Source organism: Manis javanica, chromosome 3 (genome assembly GCF_040802235.1).
Source record: "Manis javanica isolate MJ-LG chromosome 3, MJ_LKY, whole genome shotgun sequence".
Classification (NCBI taxonomy): domain Eukaryota; kingdom Metazoa; phylum Chordata; class Mammalia; order Pholidota; family Manidae; genus Manis; species Manis javanica.
In genome coordinates this window covers 193,144,967-193,162,445 of record NC_133158.1, presented here as the reverse complement: position 1 = coordinate 193,162,445, position 17,479 = coordinate 193,144,967, and the positions used below count along the sequence as shown (strand labels likewise).

The 17,479-nt window shown below is 37.9% G+C and overlaps 1 protein-coding gene across 1 annotated transcript; it reads right to left on the bottom strand.

Moving 5' to 3' along the window:
• Positions 1–7,861: 7,861 nt before the first annotated feature.
• FGA (fibrinogen alpha chain) lies at positions 7,862–16,010 on the bottom strand. The gene is made up of 6 exons (XM_017674928.3): positions 15,852–16,010; positions 13,745–13,870; positions 13,099–13,282; positions 11,865–12,010; positions 9,488–11,267; positions 7,862–8,774 (listed from the first exon to the last, which is right to left on the bottom strand). Exons 1-6 carry the CDS (start codon positions 15,987–15,989, stop codon positions 8,065–8,067), a joined length of 3,084 nt encoding a protein of 1,027 aa, XP_017530417.3. The 5' UTR covers positions 15,990–16,010; the 3' UTR covers positions 7,862–8,064.
• Between the last annotated feature and the right edge of the window lie 1,469 nt (positions 16,011–17,479).

The window sequence follows — 17,479 nt, the reverse complement described above, 5'->3', positions numbered from 1 at the left end:
GATGGCCATAAAGTATTTCATCATGTGAATATAATCTAACTTTTTTAAAGCAAGTCCCTGTCATTTGACATTTAGGTTTTTCTAACCTTTTTCTAGTGAAGAGAATACTGAAATTAGCCTCCTTCTACAGATATTTTTTTGCATGTGTATATTCTGTTTATATATAACATATATTAACTATTTCTTTTTAGAATAAATTTTTAGCAGCACAATTTGTGATGGAAATAAAGAGTTTTGGTATTCCAAAGGTTTTGAAACTATAACTCTCCAGAAAGGTTGGATCAATTTACCTTTGGCACACAGAATTAGAGGTGTTTGTTTTTTGTTTTTCCTCTCCATCACTAATGCTGAATGTTATGATTAAAATACTGACAATTGCTTTAATTTTCATATCTTTAGTTACTAGTGCAAGTAAGAGATTTTGAAATGCTTAATGGCCAATTGTCTATCTTATTTTGAGAAATACCTTTCATGTCCTATTCCCTATTTTCTGCTATCATAATTATTTTTTTTATGACTTCTTAACCATTCTTTATGTCTGTAGGATAGCAGTCATGGAACATGGAATTACCCTATATTTATTTCAATATTTTATTTTCGAAGTAATTAGACTGGAAGAGTTGTATACTTAAGTAAATAATCTTAACTGTATCCATGTTAACCGCTGTACCTTTTCTTTCCTTCTTCCAAGCAAGATGTGACTAACAAGTGATATATTTTCTTTTTAATTTTGTTTTGTTTTGACTGAATTATATTTATTTCTCCAACAACTTTTATTTTTCATTTTCAGTCTCCCAGAGAAATTGGGAGAACAGTTTAATGAATACCTCTATGTCCTTCACCTAGTTTCACCAATTGTTTGCTGCATTTACTTTATCTCTCAAAAGAAGATACTTTTAATGCAGTTTTGCAACAGCTTATGTAGGCATGCAACCCTGAGGTCATAGACCTATTGTAGGTAGAGTCAAAGGTGAATTTAACAAATATTTTCCAGAGGGCTCTGTTGCAATTGACAGGTAGCCACGTTCAGCCGTGAGCTGCTGATACGGAGAGCACTGCTTAACAGCTTAACGTTCTCAGCTCAAACCTGGCAGCTTATCTTAAATTTTCTTATTCCTGTGGTTTTTGAAGTGATGCTTTTACTATGTGGAAATGGAAAACGTGATATCTCACTCTTGTATAACAAATAGTTTATGATTTTTGCATCCTGCATGTTCTTATATTGGTATGATATCACTTTCTTTAAGGCTTCTTAGATGTGATTTGAGATTAGTGAATTTGGCTGGGTAGGTCTAGTTCTGATTCACCAGCTGTACCCCTAGCATCTGCTAACTTAATTAGAAATGTATTTTGTTGGTTATAAGGGGAACCCATGACAGAGTATAATTAGATCAGTCATACCACTGGGAAAATAATAAAATTTAAATTTTAAGTACAATATTTTCATGTTTATCTATGAACTACAGTATCAGTATCCTAGGACTCATAATAAATGATGTGTGGAACTTAAGTGGTGAGGGCCTGTAAGAATACTGCTGTGAGCTTCATCCCTGGATGTGCGCTGGATCATCACATTATTTAAACCCCATAAGCTACTATTTTCTTGTCAGAAAAATCAACTTAAAAATTTTCTCCCTTTTATTAAAGGAACTCTAGTAATTACTGATCAAGTGTATTCTTATAATATTTTCTGGAAATGGAATACTTTATTCTAAAGGGTTTCCAGAAATTGAAAGTAAATATGTAAACCAAACACATGAATCAAAACGTAAATAATGTCTTCTAATAAAAACTGAATATGATATATTCAGTCAACAGATATAAAAGAGATGTATGCATTTAGTAGGAGGTCGAAATGAATGACCTTTAAAGTTCCTTTTAACATTTAGATTCCTGAATTAACAAACATTTTTAGTGGGTCATTACTTTGTGCCAGACTTTGTGTGAAGTAGTGGAAATAAAATACGTTTCTGAACTTAAGGTAAAAGTAATTAATTAAGAGATTTTCCCCATTTGCCATGGTATGCTAAAGAAGAATACAGCTACAGGCTAAAGATGAAGACCAATCTATCTAGTTGTAAAATTAAGATACAGTTGAATATTTTTTACACTCATCACTGAAGATCAAAATTCCTAATTCAACATTGCCTCTCTAGAAGAAATATTTAAAAACCATGCCCTTTTCTGACAAAGCTTTCAAGTTCATATCTATTTCATTCATTCATTCATTCATTCACTTTTTCAGTGAGGGGTTATTTTGAAACGAACAACCTAAATAGAATTTGCAAATTAAGAGGGTGTGGAGGGTAGGGGTGAGTGGGTGAGGACCTTCATGAGTAAGTAAGCAGAAATTAAAGAACGAGGAAACAAAATTTTTAAAGTAAATGTAAAATAAAAGTGGGCTTTAAAAATTTCATTATTTATAAGAAAATTTATATTAAGTGAGAAAGGAAGTTTGAAAATGAAGGAAAGGGGAAACAACAAAGCAAATTTTTAAACTGTGTTTAAAAATTCATCTATTATTTTAGGAAAGTCTTCTAAATAAAGTGATAAAGAAGTGTTAAAAATAAAATGACATGTAAAGATAGCTAAGTAAATACAGAGAAAAAGAAATTTTGAGTGATGAATGACAATATTAATATTTGACAAGTGGCATTCAATTCTAAAAAGATGAAACAAGAGGGACATTATGTGATGGTAAAAAGTACACTCCATGAAGAAGATAATAGCAGTCATAAACTTTCTTGTAAGGGATAATAAAAGAGCCAGTCACTCACAACAAAATTCCTAGGCTGCAAAGCCATCACACACATACAAAAAAAATCATATAGTGAGATCTTATTTAAACACAGATACACACATATGAACATGTATGTGTCTATAAGCATATGTACACATACATATGTACATATTTTAAAATATGATAGATCAATTACATAAAATAGGACAAGATATAGAAGATTTAAGTAATACAATCAAGCTTGGTAATATAAAATTTTGTAACTATATATGTGAAAATATACAGTCTTGTTTTTGAGTATGAAACATTTACAAAAATTAATCATGTATGTGTCTACAAAGAATATCTTTAAAATACTCAAACAATGAAATAATTGGTTGAACTAAATAGTTTATGAAATACTTGGAAATTAATAATTAAAAGATGACTCAGAAATTTCACTTGAAGTTAGGGTTCTAGGAAAATAAAAGATGACTCACCCGAACCCTCTAAAAAAGTAACTAACTGGAAATTAAGAAAGAGTTTTTCTAAGTGGCCCCTAAATAAACAAAAGAACTAAAAATTGAAAGTGGAACTTTCTAGACTAAAAAAAAGAAGACAGGTGGAAGGCAAGAGGGAGAATACTCCATCAAAAAGCTACGTTTTATGATTAGCTTGTATAACGTGGGGGGGCATGGGGAAGGCTGTGCAGCACAAAGACAAGTAGTGATTTTATAGCATCTTACTATGCTGATGGATAGTGACTAATGGGGTATGTGGGGGGGACTTGGTGAAGGGGGGAGTCTAGTAAACATAATGTTCCTCATGTAATTGTAGATTAATGATACAAAAAAAATAAGTAACATGTGTGGAGGAGGTTTTTGACAGGAGAAAAAATCTGACATAGGTTTTCATCCATACAGAAGGCTCTTAGAGTAATATAAATGACACATTAATGATAAACGACAAATATAGGAGATGAAGGCCCTGGCCAAGCAGTTATGGCAATGCAGAGGATAACAGTATGACGCTTTACCTGGAGTCTTTATTCTGCACTAGGCCCTCTGCTGAGCACTGTACATACATTTTCCTAATCAGTGATCACAACAGACCTATGAGATACATAGTCATTGTTCCTTCTTACAATCTTATGTCAAATGTCATACATAAACAAAAGGAAGGGAAAATATCATAATGAACCTCCGTGTAGCTCCAGCAGTTAACAGTGTTTTGTCAGTCCTGATCCATCAACACCTCCACCCCAAATCGGTTTTGCTCTTGTGTTTTAAAGTAGAAACATGTTGCTTCACCTGTAGGTACTTCAGTGTATTTTAAAACGTTTTGAACATTAATAACCACAATGACTTGATGATAGTTATTTTTTAAAAAGCCACATTTTAAAGATGAGCAAGGTCGTATAACCACAGGAGAGAGTCTACATATAGATCCATTGAAAGTTTTATTCAACAAAATTGGCATTTCAATTCCACTGGCAAAGAATTCCTTAAATGATCCCAGCATAATGTCCATCCACAAGAAAAGTTAATTCTAGGTTAATTAAGTATTTACATGTAAAAAAAAAGAATAAAAATATTTAAAGGAACTTTCAAATTTAACCTGTATAATCTTGAAGTGGGTGAGACATTCTTACATAGGGCAAGAAACACTACATAAATGAGCCTAAAGGAATTCACAAACTAGTGTCATAACAACATAAATATGCTATTTTTGAGATATGGACAAGAACAATGAGGGCCCAGAGAACAATTCCTGGTTCTGTGTTCTATGGTGGCCATTAGGGAGGGGTTCACAAGAGTATTTTTCCACTGTATTTTATGGATTGGCTGGGAAGTTTCTAGGCAATACATGCGGAGAGGAACAGAATCATTAAGGTCCTGATATTCCAATACCAATGAGAAATTCAATCCAATCGAAGTGTAGAGTGAATGACTTGCAGAGGCTGAAAAGTGACCAATATGTGAAGGAGCTTAAATATGTAGGGACCAAGGGTAGGCTGCCCCAAAAGGTATCACTCTGGCACATCGATTACTTTAAATTAAAATACTGGAGAAACATCAGAAGCACGATAGATTCTCTGACCTCCCTTCTCCCCCCCACCCCCCTTGCCTTGAAACCAGGAAATAAATCCATTATAGGAAAGGTGCTCTCCCTGCATGGGGAGGTAAAGACACATCCTTATCATCACAGACAGGAAATTCAAGGCTAAGAAGCCTATATGAGTAAACCTTATTACTTTTTACTAATTTTCTGCTCCAGCCAATTGCTGTTTAGAGTTTCTAGGTAATAGAAACTCCCAAACCTAAATTTTCTTTGTACTGTCAGTTCCTCACAGATTAATGTTTCTTTGTCTAAAATGTGTAAAAGCTATATGCCATGGTCATTTCTTTCAGTGTCAGTTATATTATTGGGCCTCCATCTGTACATAATTAAATTATCTTTTTTTCTCCTGTTAATCTATCTCTTATCTATTAGATTCTTAGGTCAGCTAGAAGAACCTTGAAGGGTAGAGGAAAATTCTTCCTCTCCAACAATGCAAAGCTGAGAAGTTTTACCTTAACCTTAAGTAAGGTAAGGCCTGAAGCAGCAGAAAGACATGACTGACTTATTTTTGAAAGGTTATTTGTGGAGAATGAATGAGCAAAAGAACACTGGCAAATGGAAAGGTTAAGAGACTGTTAAACAGCCCAAATGAGAAAAGATTACAGAAGAGCATGAAAGTACTGTAAGAATGGCCATTTTTAGAATAGAAGATAGTCTGGGAATAGATTGGATGTGGGAATTAAGGGAAAAGTAGAAGCTGAAAAGAAGCCCAAATTTTCCATATTAGGAAACTGGAGGGCTAATGATGGCTCTGACTAGGAGAAGACATACAGAAAATGCAATCGATTTTTATGGGAAGGTTCCATCAGAGACAGGTTAATGAGAAATACCTAACAGGGTATGTTCAATACGAGCTGCAAATAGAGATTTGAAGGTCAGGACTGAAATTTAGATTTGGGTAGCAGTCAGCCTGTTGATGATAACTTGAAGCTATGGTGATTGTCAAGCTAACCAAGGAGAAGAGAAACTCTCCTGAATTGTGAAAAAACATGGTCTGGCTGAAACTGCTAACTGTCTACATCAATATCTATTCCCCTCTCCTCCTTATTAACAGAATCCTAACTTTAATTAGGATAGCCTTGTAGCTAAGCTGACAGTTCAGGAGTCTCAATCTCTCCTGCAGCTGGGTAAGGCTATGTGACTGACCCGTGGCTAATGGGATCTAAGTGGAAGTGCTGTACCGAACATTCAGGAAAGTTCCTTAAAAGAGAGAAGTCACTCCATTTCCCTACTGTCTTTCCTCTTTCTTCCAGATTTCCATGGACATGATGTTTGAGCCATGAGGTAAATTTGAGAATGGAAGCCATTTGTGAGGATGATGGCTCCCTGAAGACACTCTGGGGGTATATGCCTGTAGATTTTTCTGTGAACAAGAAATAAGTGTCTTAGTTGAGCCACATCTGTCAAAACTAATTACAACTGCTAAAAATGAATACTAAAGGTTTTAAATGAGAAACTACTACATTTAAGGAGTGGTCTAGGAAGGAATTGTCAGTTTCAAAGACAGAAGGGTGAGACGGATGGGAATGGTAGAACAGAAACCAAGAGAAAAAAGATTGAAGAGGTAGGATGGGCATGAGAGTAGCAGGTATTTAAAAGAGGTCAAACAGGAAGAGCCTTCAATGTAGGACATTAACTTTAGAATTACACACACACACACACACACACACACACAAAAATTTAGAATTACAAAGTTTTCCTTGACTTTGAGGAGAGTAATTTCAAGGGAGTGGTAACTCAGTGAAAACAAAGTTAAAGTGAGCTTCCATGTGAATAAAAGTCAAAGAAGCTAAACTAACATTTAATTTCAAGAATAAGGGAAATAGAGTAAAAAAGTTATAGAGAAAGGACAAGGGAAAAGAGACATTTTGTGTTTGTTCTCACAAGGAAACTGTATCATCAATTATAATGATTTTGCTAATGTTTGTTAAATCAAAAGAGGTTTCCTATTCTTTGCTAATAAACGCAAAGCCTTCAAATAAATGAGAAAAGAATGGTGCTTCGCATTCAAGGTCACTTTCGTTTTGGGACCCTATTCTGTCCCTTAGCATTCTGAGAAATAAAATTCCTTCTACTCCCTTTTCGACGTCCGTGGGGGCATATGCGTGAGTGTAAATAGAATGGGCACAGAGATGACCTGGAACTGAAAAATGAAACTTCTGTTGATTCTGAAGATGTCATGCCGAGGATTTTTAATTGCACATAAGGAAATGCCAGAACACTCAGGCTTCACGTGTGACTCATCTGCAAGCTCTGATGCTCCTTCCCTTTGCCCCCCATGCTCCGGCTCACAGCCTCACCCTGAGCCCTTCTCCCTCTCCTTCCTTCCTTCTTTCTTTTCCTTCTTTTTTTATTTTCTAAGAGAAAGGAAGCAGGTACATTGGGATAGAAATAATGCAAGTGAAGTAAATGTACTGGGATCCCAATGTGTTTGGGATATTTTAATATAGTTCAGCTTTATGATTTGTGGAAAAATGTGGTCAAACCAATGCTGTGGGGATTGTTTATCAGTGTATAAATTCAATCAGGTTTTGGAATACTTGCAAGTATTTAAAAGATTTTAAATGCATTCTTCCATGTATATTTGAAAGAAATTGGTTAGACCCTGGGGAACAATATTAGATGCATATTATGGTCTTCATTGAAGTACATAAAGAATTAATTTCTACTTCTGTTAGGAAAGACTGCTTCTCCTGCCTTCTGGATTTGCTTGCTAACAGAAGAGATGAATATACTTTATAATTTGTAAATTCCTATACAAAGTCCAGTCCTTGTTGTTAGTTCGGTGATTTGTAACCTAAAATATTGGTTTAAAACCATTTAAAGAGAATGGATGAAATGATTTTTAAAAATTTTTACTTAACAATGATCCTATGAATTTGAGTGGTGTGTGAAATGGAGATGTTCTCAAAACACCACCCTTAAGGGTTATAGAAAGGAGCTTCCCACTGACTCCATCTTCCTGCTATGAAGATTGTTCCTTGATGTGTCCTTAAAGAAACTTTAAAACCCACAGACCTATTTTAAAGGTAAAAAATTCATGTAACTTTATTTTTTAAAGCACTAATATGTCTCAGTTTTAGCTACAGTACAAAGAATATTAAACTAGCACCTGAGAATTGTTTTAGTAAGTTGTAAAGAATCTTGACTCATTTAGCTTCCTTATTTTTTCTCTACTCCATCATACAAAGAAAACAGAGTGCTCTTACTTTCACTCTTTCAGCCTATTGGGTCATCAGCGGTCTGATTTTCATGCGAACAGCCCTGAGGGAATAATCTGCACCTCTGAAGGAGTCCCAAACCACTCCGTTCTCAATCTCATAAGGACTGTTGTTCCTCGGGTCATAGGAGCCCCCAGTGTAGTAGATGCCATTGAGATTGGCAGCTTGGCAGTTGTTGTACCACCAGCCTCCTCCATAGACTTCTGCACAGTTCTCCTCCCACTGGTCTGCATCCCTATCAAAAGTGCTGAACTCCATGCCAGCATGAGAAGTGTACTCTGGCCCTTCCTCTACAGAACCCTCAATCAGAGCATCACCTGCTGTGCCTTCATACTTGGAGACCTGCAGGGGGTAACCTTCCACCTCAGAGCCTACCCTCAAATGATATTCTGCATAAGCCCCATTCCCAGCCCAGTCCTCTAATTCAACCCGAAGGACAGAACCCCTCAATGTCAGTAAGTGGAGGTATTCATTGCCTAGCCAGAATTCTCCTTCCCCCTTGTCATTCAGACTGCCAAAACCTCTCTTGTAGTCTTGCCAGGTCCGGTTAAAATTCAGTGATCCATCCATTCTTTGCTGGATCAAAAGCCATCCTCCCAAACTGGTCTCTTGATCGCAATAAACAGAAAAAATCTTACTGGATCCCGGTAGCTGGATATTGAAAATGCCACTTTGGGCACCTGAAGGATGTGTTTGGAGGACATCATCACAGTCTAAAAAGAAAAATTAAGCTGGTTGGAGGACGTTACTCTCATTTAACTTTACAAAGATAGGCATAGCCCAGATTAAATGAAGGCCGATACTGCCTTGTTTCCTTCCTTCCTTTCTTCCTTCCTTTCCTCCATAATGGGAAAAGGATTCACTTACACTAGGATGGAAAATATGCAAGTGAGTGTCATTTAAACCTACACATTTCAAAGGGGATTTTCCTCAGTGAATTAGGAACTTTACTTGCATCTACTGATTAATAGCAAGTAACCAACAAAGAAAGATATCTAAGCATCATTTAATATTAATATGCCTTGTTTATGACCTGATCTAGATGTCAGCTGAGACATACACTAAAAGTATCATTAATAAATCAGGTGATAATTCCAACAGCACACATTTTGAATGGTGAAAAAATTTGGTTAAACAAACTCAACATCGAGTTTCAAAGGGATTCATTCATTCATTTAACATGTATTTATTGAGTGATAACTCTGTACTGTTAGGCATTTGGGAATACAGAGATGAACATTATAGACAAAGACCCTGCCCCCATGGAACTTACAGTCTAGCACAAAAAATAACAAGAAGTGTAATTTCAATAATGCATTTAGAGTGTTAGGAAAGAAATTCAAGGTGCTATGGGAGCACATTGCAGGAATAATAAACTTAGTCTAGGGGTTCAGGGAAGGCTTCCCCAAAGGAGAAGTGTGGATACCTCTGGCAAGGCGAGTTTTAACATGGCTTCTCTTGGTAGTATGTGCTTCTCTGACGTCTTCATGATCTGCTTCTCTTCCAGCCTCATCTGCCATTTTATAGCTCTTGCTTTCAAATGAGGAGTCTCCTCTGTTGAAAGTTGTGCTGCTACTTACATATTGTTTGCTCTGACTTGAAGTTTTGCCGCTGGAATGGAACTCAGGTACATCCAAGTGAGAGCTAGTTTCCCCTAAGTCTGTGAAAATGTCAGATTCTAAGCCTGTAGATGAGAATCTACTCGAGAATGAATTTCCAGTGGAGGGTAGGTCAAAGAAAGAAGTTTTACCAGGTTGTGCAAGGAGCTCATCTAGGCTACCCCTGCTAGATAACATGTGGGACAAGTCACCACACTCAGAACTGTCTTCAGAATTTACCACTTCTTTGGTCACTTCCTTGCGACCATCAGGACCTATAACAGTCTTAGTAACAGTTTTAGAGCATGAGTGACGCGTGGTGGTTGTACTACCAGAGGTGACTTTCTCATTACCAATCAGAAGCTCTTTGTCTCCTTTGGAAGTGACCAGTTTACCTGTGTGGTACTCTTTCTTTGTCCCTGCACTTGTACTTCCTGACAACTCGTCAAATGTGCCCCAGTCCGGGTTGGTAGGCTTGGTGCTCCCATGTCCTGTGCCGCTGTCTGGCCTAAAAATCCCAAGCTCAGAACCTCCAGATGGCCAACTGCCAGCACTTCCAGTTCCGGAGCTCCCAGGGTTCCAAGAAACACCAGCAGAGACAGAGCTCTCAGAATGCCAAGTGCTGCTACTTCCAGTTCCGGCGCCCCCAGAGGGCCAAGTGCCAGCACTACCAGGTTCAGACCTGCCCCCACTTCCAGTTCCGGAGCTCCCAGAGGACCAAGTGCTGGAACTTCCAGTTCCGGCGCCCCCAGAGGGCCAAGTGCCAGCACTACCAGGTTCGGACCCGCCAGCACTTACAGTTCCGGAGCTCGCAGAGTGCCAAGTGCTGGAACTTCCAGTTCCTGAGCTCCCAGAGGACCAAGTGCTGGAACTTCCAGTTCCGGCGCCCCCAGAGGGCCAAGTGCCAGCACTACCAGGTTCAGACCTGCCCCCACTTCCAGTTCCTGAGCTCCCAGAGGACCAAGTGCTGGAACTTCCAGTTCCGGCGCCTCCAGAGGGCCAAGTGCCAGCACTTCCAGTTCCTGAGCTCCCAGAGTGCCAAGTGCTAGAACTTCCAGTTCCGGCGCCCCCAGAGGGCCAAGTGCCAGCTCTACCAGGTTCAGACCTGCCCCCACTTCCAGTTCCTGAGCTTCCGGAGGACCAAGTGCTGGAACTTCCAGTTCCTGAGCTCCCAGAGTGCCAAGTGCTGGAACTTCCACTTCCGGTGCTCCCAGGCTTCCAAGGGCCAGCACTACCAGGTCCGGAGCTCCCAGGGCTGCTGGGGCTTTCAGGTGCTGATCCTGGTACGTGAGATGCAGAGTCTCCTCTAGTATTTCCATCTCTACCAGACCCCACTAACTCCATTTTTACCTGTGGCATTTCCATTAGTGCCTTCCACTCCGGAGGGGGCTTCGGAAGCTGGTTCTTGAACTCTCTGGAAAACAGGTCTGAATCTGGGCTGATTTTTATCACTGGTAAGTATTGCCTGTCTCTAGAAGGAAATAAGTCTTTGGCAATGACCTGTTCAAGTTGCTTCTGCTGATCTTCATAGTCCTTTAGATTTACCTCATGTGGTACAGCCCTACTGCATGACCCTTTGCAAGATCGAATCTTAATATCGATGTCCACCTAGAGAGAGGTGAAGAACAATTAAGAAAAAAGGTGGCTATAAATAAACAAATGATGTCTATTGAGTTCTTTGTAGTTTGTTTATTTTTTGGAAACTTTTCATTTCTTTGATTTGGAGACCTTCCAAGTAATACTCTATTTTCCATTTATATAGTATCCTCAATGAAAGAGATGTTAAGTATTATAAGCAAGCCAGCATAAGCAATAGGAGGTATTTGGATTCGTCTTAGACTTAAAGCAGATTAAGAGTAAGGTACAATTTCCTCTGAAAGAAAACAAAGAAGTGATCCTTCATGAGACTGAGGCTGAAGTCTCAGAGGCAAGGTACTATCTGGGTTTTGGAATAAGACAAGCAGGAACTGAATATTTGCTTTTGAAATTTACTATCTATATGCCCTTGGAAAATTTGCTTAATGTAGCCGAGCTTTTATTCTCATCTGTAGAGTGGGGGCAATAATACCTCTTTGTAGATAGATGATGGATATAATACTTTGCTATATATATGTACAGTAGGTATTCAATGAATGAGCATTGCCTTTCTTTTCACTGTTATTTAGAAACAAAGTAATCTGGTGTCAGAGCCACATGCTTACTTACCTCCAGTCGTTTCATATCTACCAGCTGATCCCTGACATTTTTTTGCAGAAGGTGGATATATTGTACTTGTTCTATGACTTTGCGCTTTAGGACCTCAATTCTGCTTCTCAGATCCTCTATTACTTGGCCATATGTATTTTCATTGTCTGAAACAGAAAATATGGATACTGAAGTAGCTGCTGAGTGATTTGCTTATAATAGCCAGCAAAAGAAGGAAATTTGTTTACAAATATTCTCCATTTTTTTTTTTGATAATAGTTTTTTCTCTGGACATTATATTTGTGAGTTCCAAATGTAGCAAGCATTTGATTTTTGGACAATATTATGTCCTTGTTAGTAATAGATGTCAATTAAGATGCCCTACTAGCAAGGAGTGATCTAACTAAATGAAAAGGAAGAAATATCTTTGGAATTTTAAAGCTGTAATTAGGAAGTAAAATAGTAAGTTTGAACATTACAATTATTTCATCATATCCTTAATCAAGGGGCTTGAACATATTCTTGGATATTCTTACTGAGTCTTTCTTCTTACCTGTATATTTTAAATTGTTCCTGAGCATTTTTAGGTCAATGGGATTACTCACTTGCCAGTTACTATTGCACCACTGACTTTAACTTAGTCACTTGTCTCCTAAAAATACGAAAAAGTTAAAGCAAAGCTTCAGGAACTGAGGCCTCACTAACCTTGCTGCCCATGTCCTGAGTGAATCCAGTGTTTCCTAGTCCTAATGGGACGTAGTCCTAATCCTATGAGAGAGCTGAAATATAGCTCTACATTTAAAATTTTAAAGAAAGCTGTAATCAGCTCAGTTAAGTCTGTGGGTTGAATTTCCAGCTCCATTACATGATAACTTTGTGTCTTTGACAAGTCCTTTAACCTCTGGAAGTTTCCTCTCTGAAGGATAGAAACAAAAAACAGAAACTCAACAGGTTGGGCCCATCATATTTTCAGTATATGCTCTTGAAAAGAACACACTTAAATTCTAATCCTCAATCCAAAACACTGATTTACCTTGTGACTAAACAATTCTAACCTAACCTTTTCTATATTATCAAAATAACAAAAAACAAGCCCCTCTTAAAAATTTAGGGATATTGTAAAGGCATGTGTTTCTATACTAGGTACTTTGGAATAAAATTGCAGTTGCTCTGTGGAGACATCATATTTATTTAGGACTTTTCTTGTTGTTTTTGTTGTATGCTGTAAAATCAAAGCACTAAATATAATACTTACTGTTAGCTGTGGCAAAATCCCCTCTCACAAGTTCCATTATATTCCTGGTCACTGAACTAGAGTCCTTATTGTTCTTCTGATAGTCAAAGAGTGAATTTTTGAGCTTATTTATTCTGTTTGTAAAATCTTGATTGACTTCATCTATCAACCCTTGCATCCTGCAGCCAGAAGGGCATTTGTAGTTCTGCAAGTGAAGAGGAAAATTACATTAAGGGTCTGTGTCTTGGATCCAGTACAGTTCAGAAGGTTTCCATACAGCCCCCATTGTTTCTTTCCCCTCTATCTTCAGATCATCTATCAACTTATAAGTAGTTTAAGAGGGCTAGTCAGAGATCTTAGAGAAATTCTGGAATGTGGGTCCACTGAACCATAAATTCGGCCCCACAAAATCTTGAGGCCATAATACTCAGGTTCCCAGTATATGCCTGAATATGGAACTAAAATTCAATCTGTTAATTGCACCAGGGCTCTGGAGTTCGGAAGGTAATTGAAGTAGTGTTCTCAAGACTAGGTTCCTTTTCATGTGTTTTCTATAATTTAACATATAAGGAACTATTCCATTATTTCCCATTGGAAAGGTTTTCTGTGACCTCAGGGGTCATGCTGTGCACTCTTCGAGCATGTGCTCCCTATGCCCCCAGCTTACCCAGTCTTCATCCGAGCAGAAGGGCCAGTCTGTCTCTTTGCAGGCTGATTGCTGTCTTTCCACAAGTCTTGGACCGCGTACACCTCCTCCTTCAGCTAAAAACTCACCTCCTTCGGTTTCTGCCGTCTTCAGAGGTTCATTTACACACATAAAAGAGAGAAGCACCCTTAGTCAGGTGTGGAGGACACCCTGGCATGCCTATAACGTCCAACGAGGAGGGGCTCTGGCAGAAATTAAGAGCACCAGCTCCGGGGCCTCTACAAGCTTCAGGTTTATCTTTTGAATGAAAATCCTAATACCCATTTTTATGGAGTTGTGAGAATTAAAGGAGAAAAAGTGTACAAATTTTGTAACTATGTTTGACACTGAAAAGCCTCCAATAAATGGTAGGCATTTTAAAGGGTTCACTATAATAAGGAAAATTATTTAAATAAAAACATAGCTAAATTTACCTTATCACTTTCATTAATGTCTGGAGATAAAATGATAACTGACAGATTCAGAGTTCCTTCTACTATAATTCTTGTTTCAGTAGGAAAATACTTACACCATCTTCATGTCTGTCTAACCTTCAAGTTTCTTCTATGACCTTATGGGTCCATAATTTGAGTCATATATACCAAACACAAAAATGTGGCCAATTCAGACTTAAGGCTTTTAAGGTTATTCACTCATCCAATAATATTTTTTTATTTGCAACGAAAAAGGACTGAAAGCAAAAATAATGGCCTATGACTGACAACTTTTTTTAAACATCCTATAATGAGAAATACAGATTTAAAAAAATTTCCATTGTGATCTAGTGTAAGGTGAAATAAGTTATAAAAATATTCTTCCAACATGGCTTTATATCCTCATAAACCAATGTGGGTTTTACTATTTTTATTTTGTATCATCAGCTTATAAGGATTTTGCTGTGATTATTTGAACCTTGAATAATTTATTTTTTATAATCAATTAAAATTTGCCATGTTATTGTTTTAAAAATACCCCAGTAATAATAATACTAATTCAAGCAATCAAGAACAATATATATATAAGGGAACATGTACAATATTTCTTCTTTTAAAAAAAATATATACATATATTTATTTATTTATTTATTTATTTCATTCACTCACTCACTTTGGTATCATTAAAATACAATTACATGAGCAACATTGTGGTTATTAGATTCCGCCCATAATCAAGTGCCCCCCCCACATGCCCCATTACAGTCACTGTCAATCTTTTCATTCAAGAAATATAATTATTAATTCAAACATACTTCAGAATAAAATGGCACAATTATAAAAACTGGCAAAAGTTAAATTAGCCAGCAAGAGAGAAATAACTGAAGCTCAAGCAGCATACAGAATACCACTTTAACAAATGATATTAGTTTTATTCAGCATTAATTTTTTTACTTATTATCTTATTACAAGGGAAAAAGTTAAGTTAGAAACCCTCTTTAGTTTGTTCTGCTCTGCTACTATGGTTTATGAGTGGTAAATGGGAAGAAATAGACTAGAATAATTTGCAGTCTGGAAGTAACTGAATTTTTTGACCAGATTTATCATGTTTTTATAAGACCAAAGTATTCCAAAAGCCTTGTTGGAAGGCAGTTTCTCTTGTTTTCTAAAAGTCCCTGGAGTCAAACTTTACAAATTATTTCAATATTTAGTAATTACCTTAAAAGAATACAATTGCTTCCCAAAAAGCATATTACCTAATCAATTAATCTCTTCTTATTTTGCTATGTAATGTTTTCAAACCACTGTTCTGCTTATTATGGACAGATAGAAATAAATTAGTAGATTTTTAAAATTCTTATCATTAGAATACTTTGTTCTGTTCACTAACATTAACTCTCCTGAGGCTTTATAGTGATAAAGATGGCAAAGATTTCTTCCCTTTAAAAGAAAACACCAAAGTTCTAAGACTGAGTTGTAGATGTGATTGCTTCCCTGCAGTCTGGAGGTGTCAGGCCCATCTAGGGGCCTCCATGGCCTAGGGCTTATAAAGCCAACAGGGTGGGAGGGCATACAAGAGGCTGATTTAGACCTGCAAGCTCTTTATGGAAGAAACACCAGGGAGAAAGCAAGAGAGAAAACCAAGGGGATCATACCCAAACTGTGCCCACCACACTCAGGACCAGGCAGAAGATTCTCCCGGAGAGCATCTTTTCTGAGGGTGGGGCTGGCTCCTGATGAGGGCTCCGGCTGAAGGAGAGAAGGATCACCTCCACTCCTGGTTCCCATCCCATTTAAATCTGCGAGACCTTTGATTAATCATTATCTTTGTCCTGTTTAGACAGTCAACATGCGCTCTACGTCCCTTGCCCCTTCTGTAAGGCTGGTGTCCTGGAAGTTCTTGCTCAACTCCCCAAGCGTGTTTGCTTCTGATAAGCTGTCGCAAAGGCGGCAGCAGTTCGGGGAAGATCCCACATTCCAGGAACAGCGGGACTTTGGAAATGCATATGGAAGCACAGCAGCCCATAACCGTACAGGAGTAGGAAAGAACGTAGGAGGCAGCTGGCACGGGCCAGCTGTAGCCCACTGTGAAGCGGAGAGCTGGCGAGTGACATTTCACTTGATGGAGGAGTCATGGCTGGATGACCTGACTTTTAAAAAATGACTGTGATGATAGGCTCACTCTGAAGGGCTTCTAGATGCTGACCTTGAGCAGATGATTTTCCTCTACCCAGAGGGCTGAGACAGTCACCCCATGAAGCAAACATCCTGGTTTAGAATCCCAGCTACACCCTTTCCCAGCTCTGTACTTTTAAACAGATTACCTCTTTATGCCTCCGATTCCTCATTTTAAAAATAAGGGTAACGACATCCTACCACACGTTTTTATGAAGAATAAATGAGTTCATCCTTGTAAGCCCTCAGAACAGTGACTGTTACATGGTAAGCACTCAGGGAGTGTTAACAATTACAGAAGAACATAAAGTGCCATGAAAAATACCACTTCCCTCCTGTTTCTATGCCTTTGGTTATGTTTACTTACTTTCCCGGCTCTTCATCTCCATGTAAAAATTTTGCTTGGCTCGAAGTTGCCAGATTTAGCAAACAAAAAAACAGGATGCCCAGTTAAAAGTGAATTTCAAATAAATAGCAAATACATTTTAGTTTAGGTATGCCTATGTAATATTTGGGACGTACTTTAAATTTTGAGGGGGAGGTTTATTCTGAAATGCACCTTTAACTGGGCACCCTGTAGTTCTTTAATCTGTGGCAATCCTACCTTGCCTCAAAGTCTGCTTCCTATGTGAAGCCAGTCCTCAAAACTAGTAATAGCTAGTATTTTTTGAGTGTTCGCTAAGTACCAGGCACTTTGCTAGACACTTTACATAGTACCTGATTTCATCTCTCCAAGTCACAGCAAATTTTTTTTATTAAGGTATCATTGATATACAATCTTACGAAGGTTTCACATGAGAACATTGTGGTTACTACAGTCACCCATATCATCAAGTCGCCCACACACACCCCGTTGCAGTCGCTGCCCATCAGCCTAGTGAGATGTTACAGAGTCACTACTTGTCTTCTCTGCAGTTCATAGCAACCTTACTCCTCCATGCTTCCTTTGACCATGTACCACTTTTGGCATTTATCGCTGTGGGAGACTTGTCATCTCTTCCACTAGATCACAAACTTGACAACTGGCATATTTTATTGTTCTTTATACCCTCTCCTGAAGGTATGGGCCTTCGCTGAGCAAGAAAGCAAGAACAGGTTCCACTGTTGT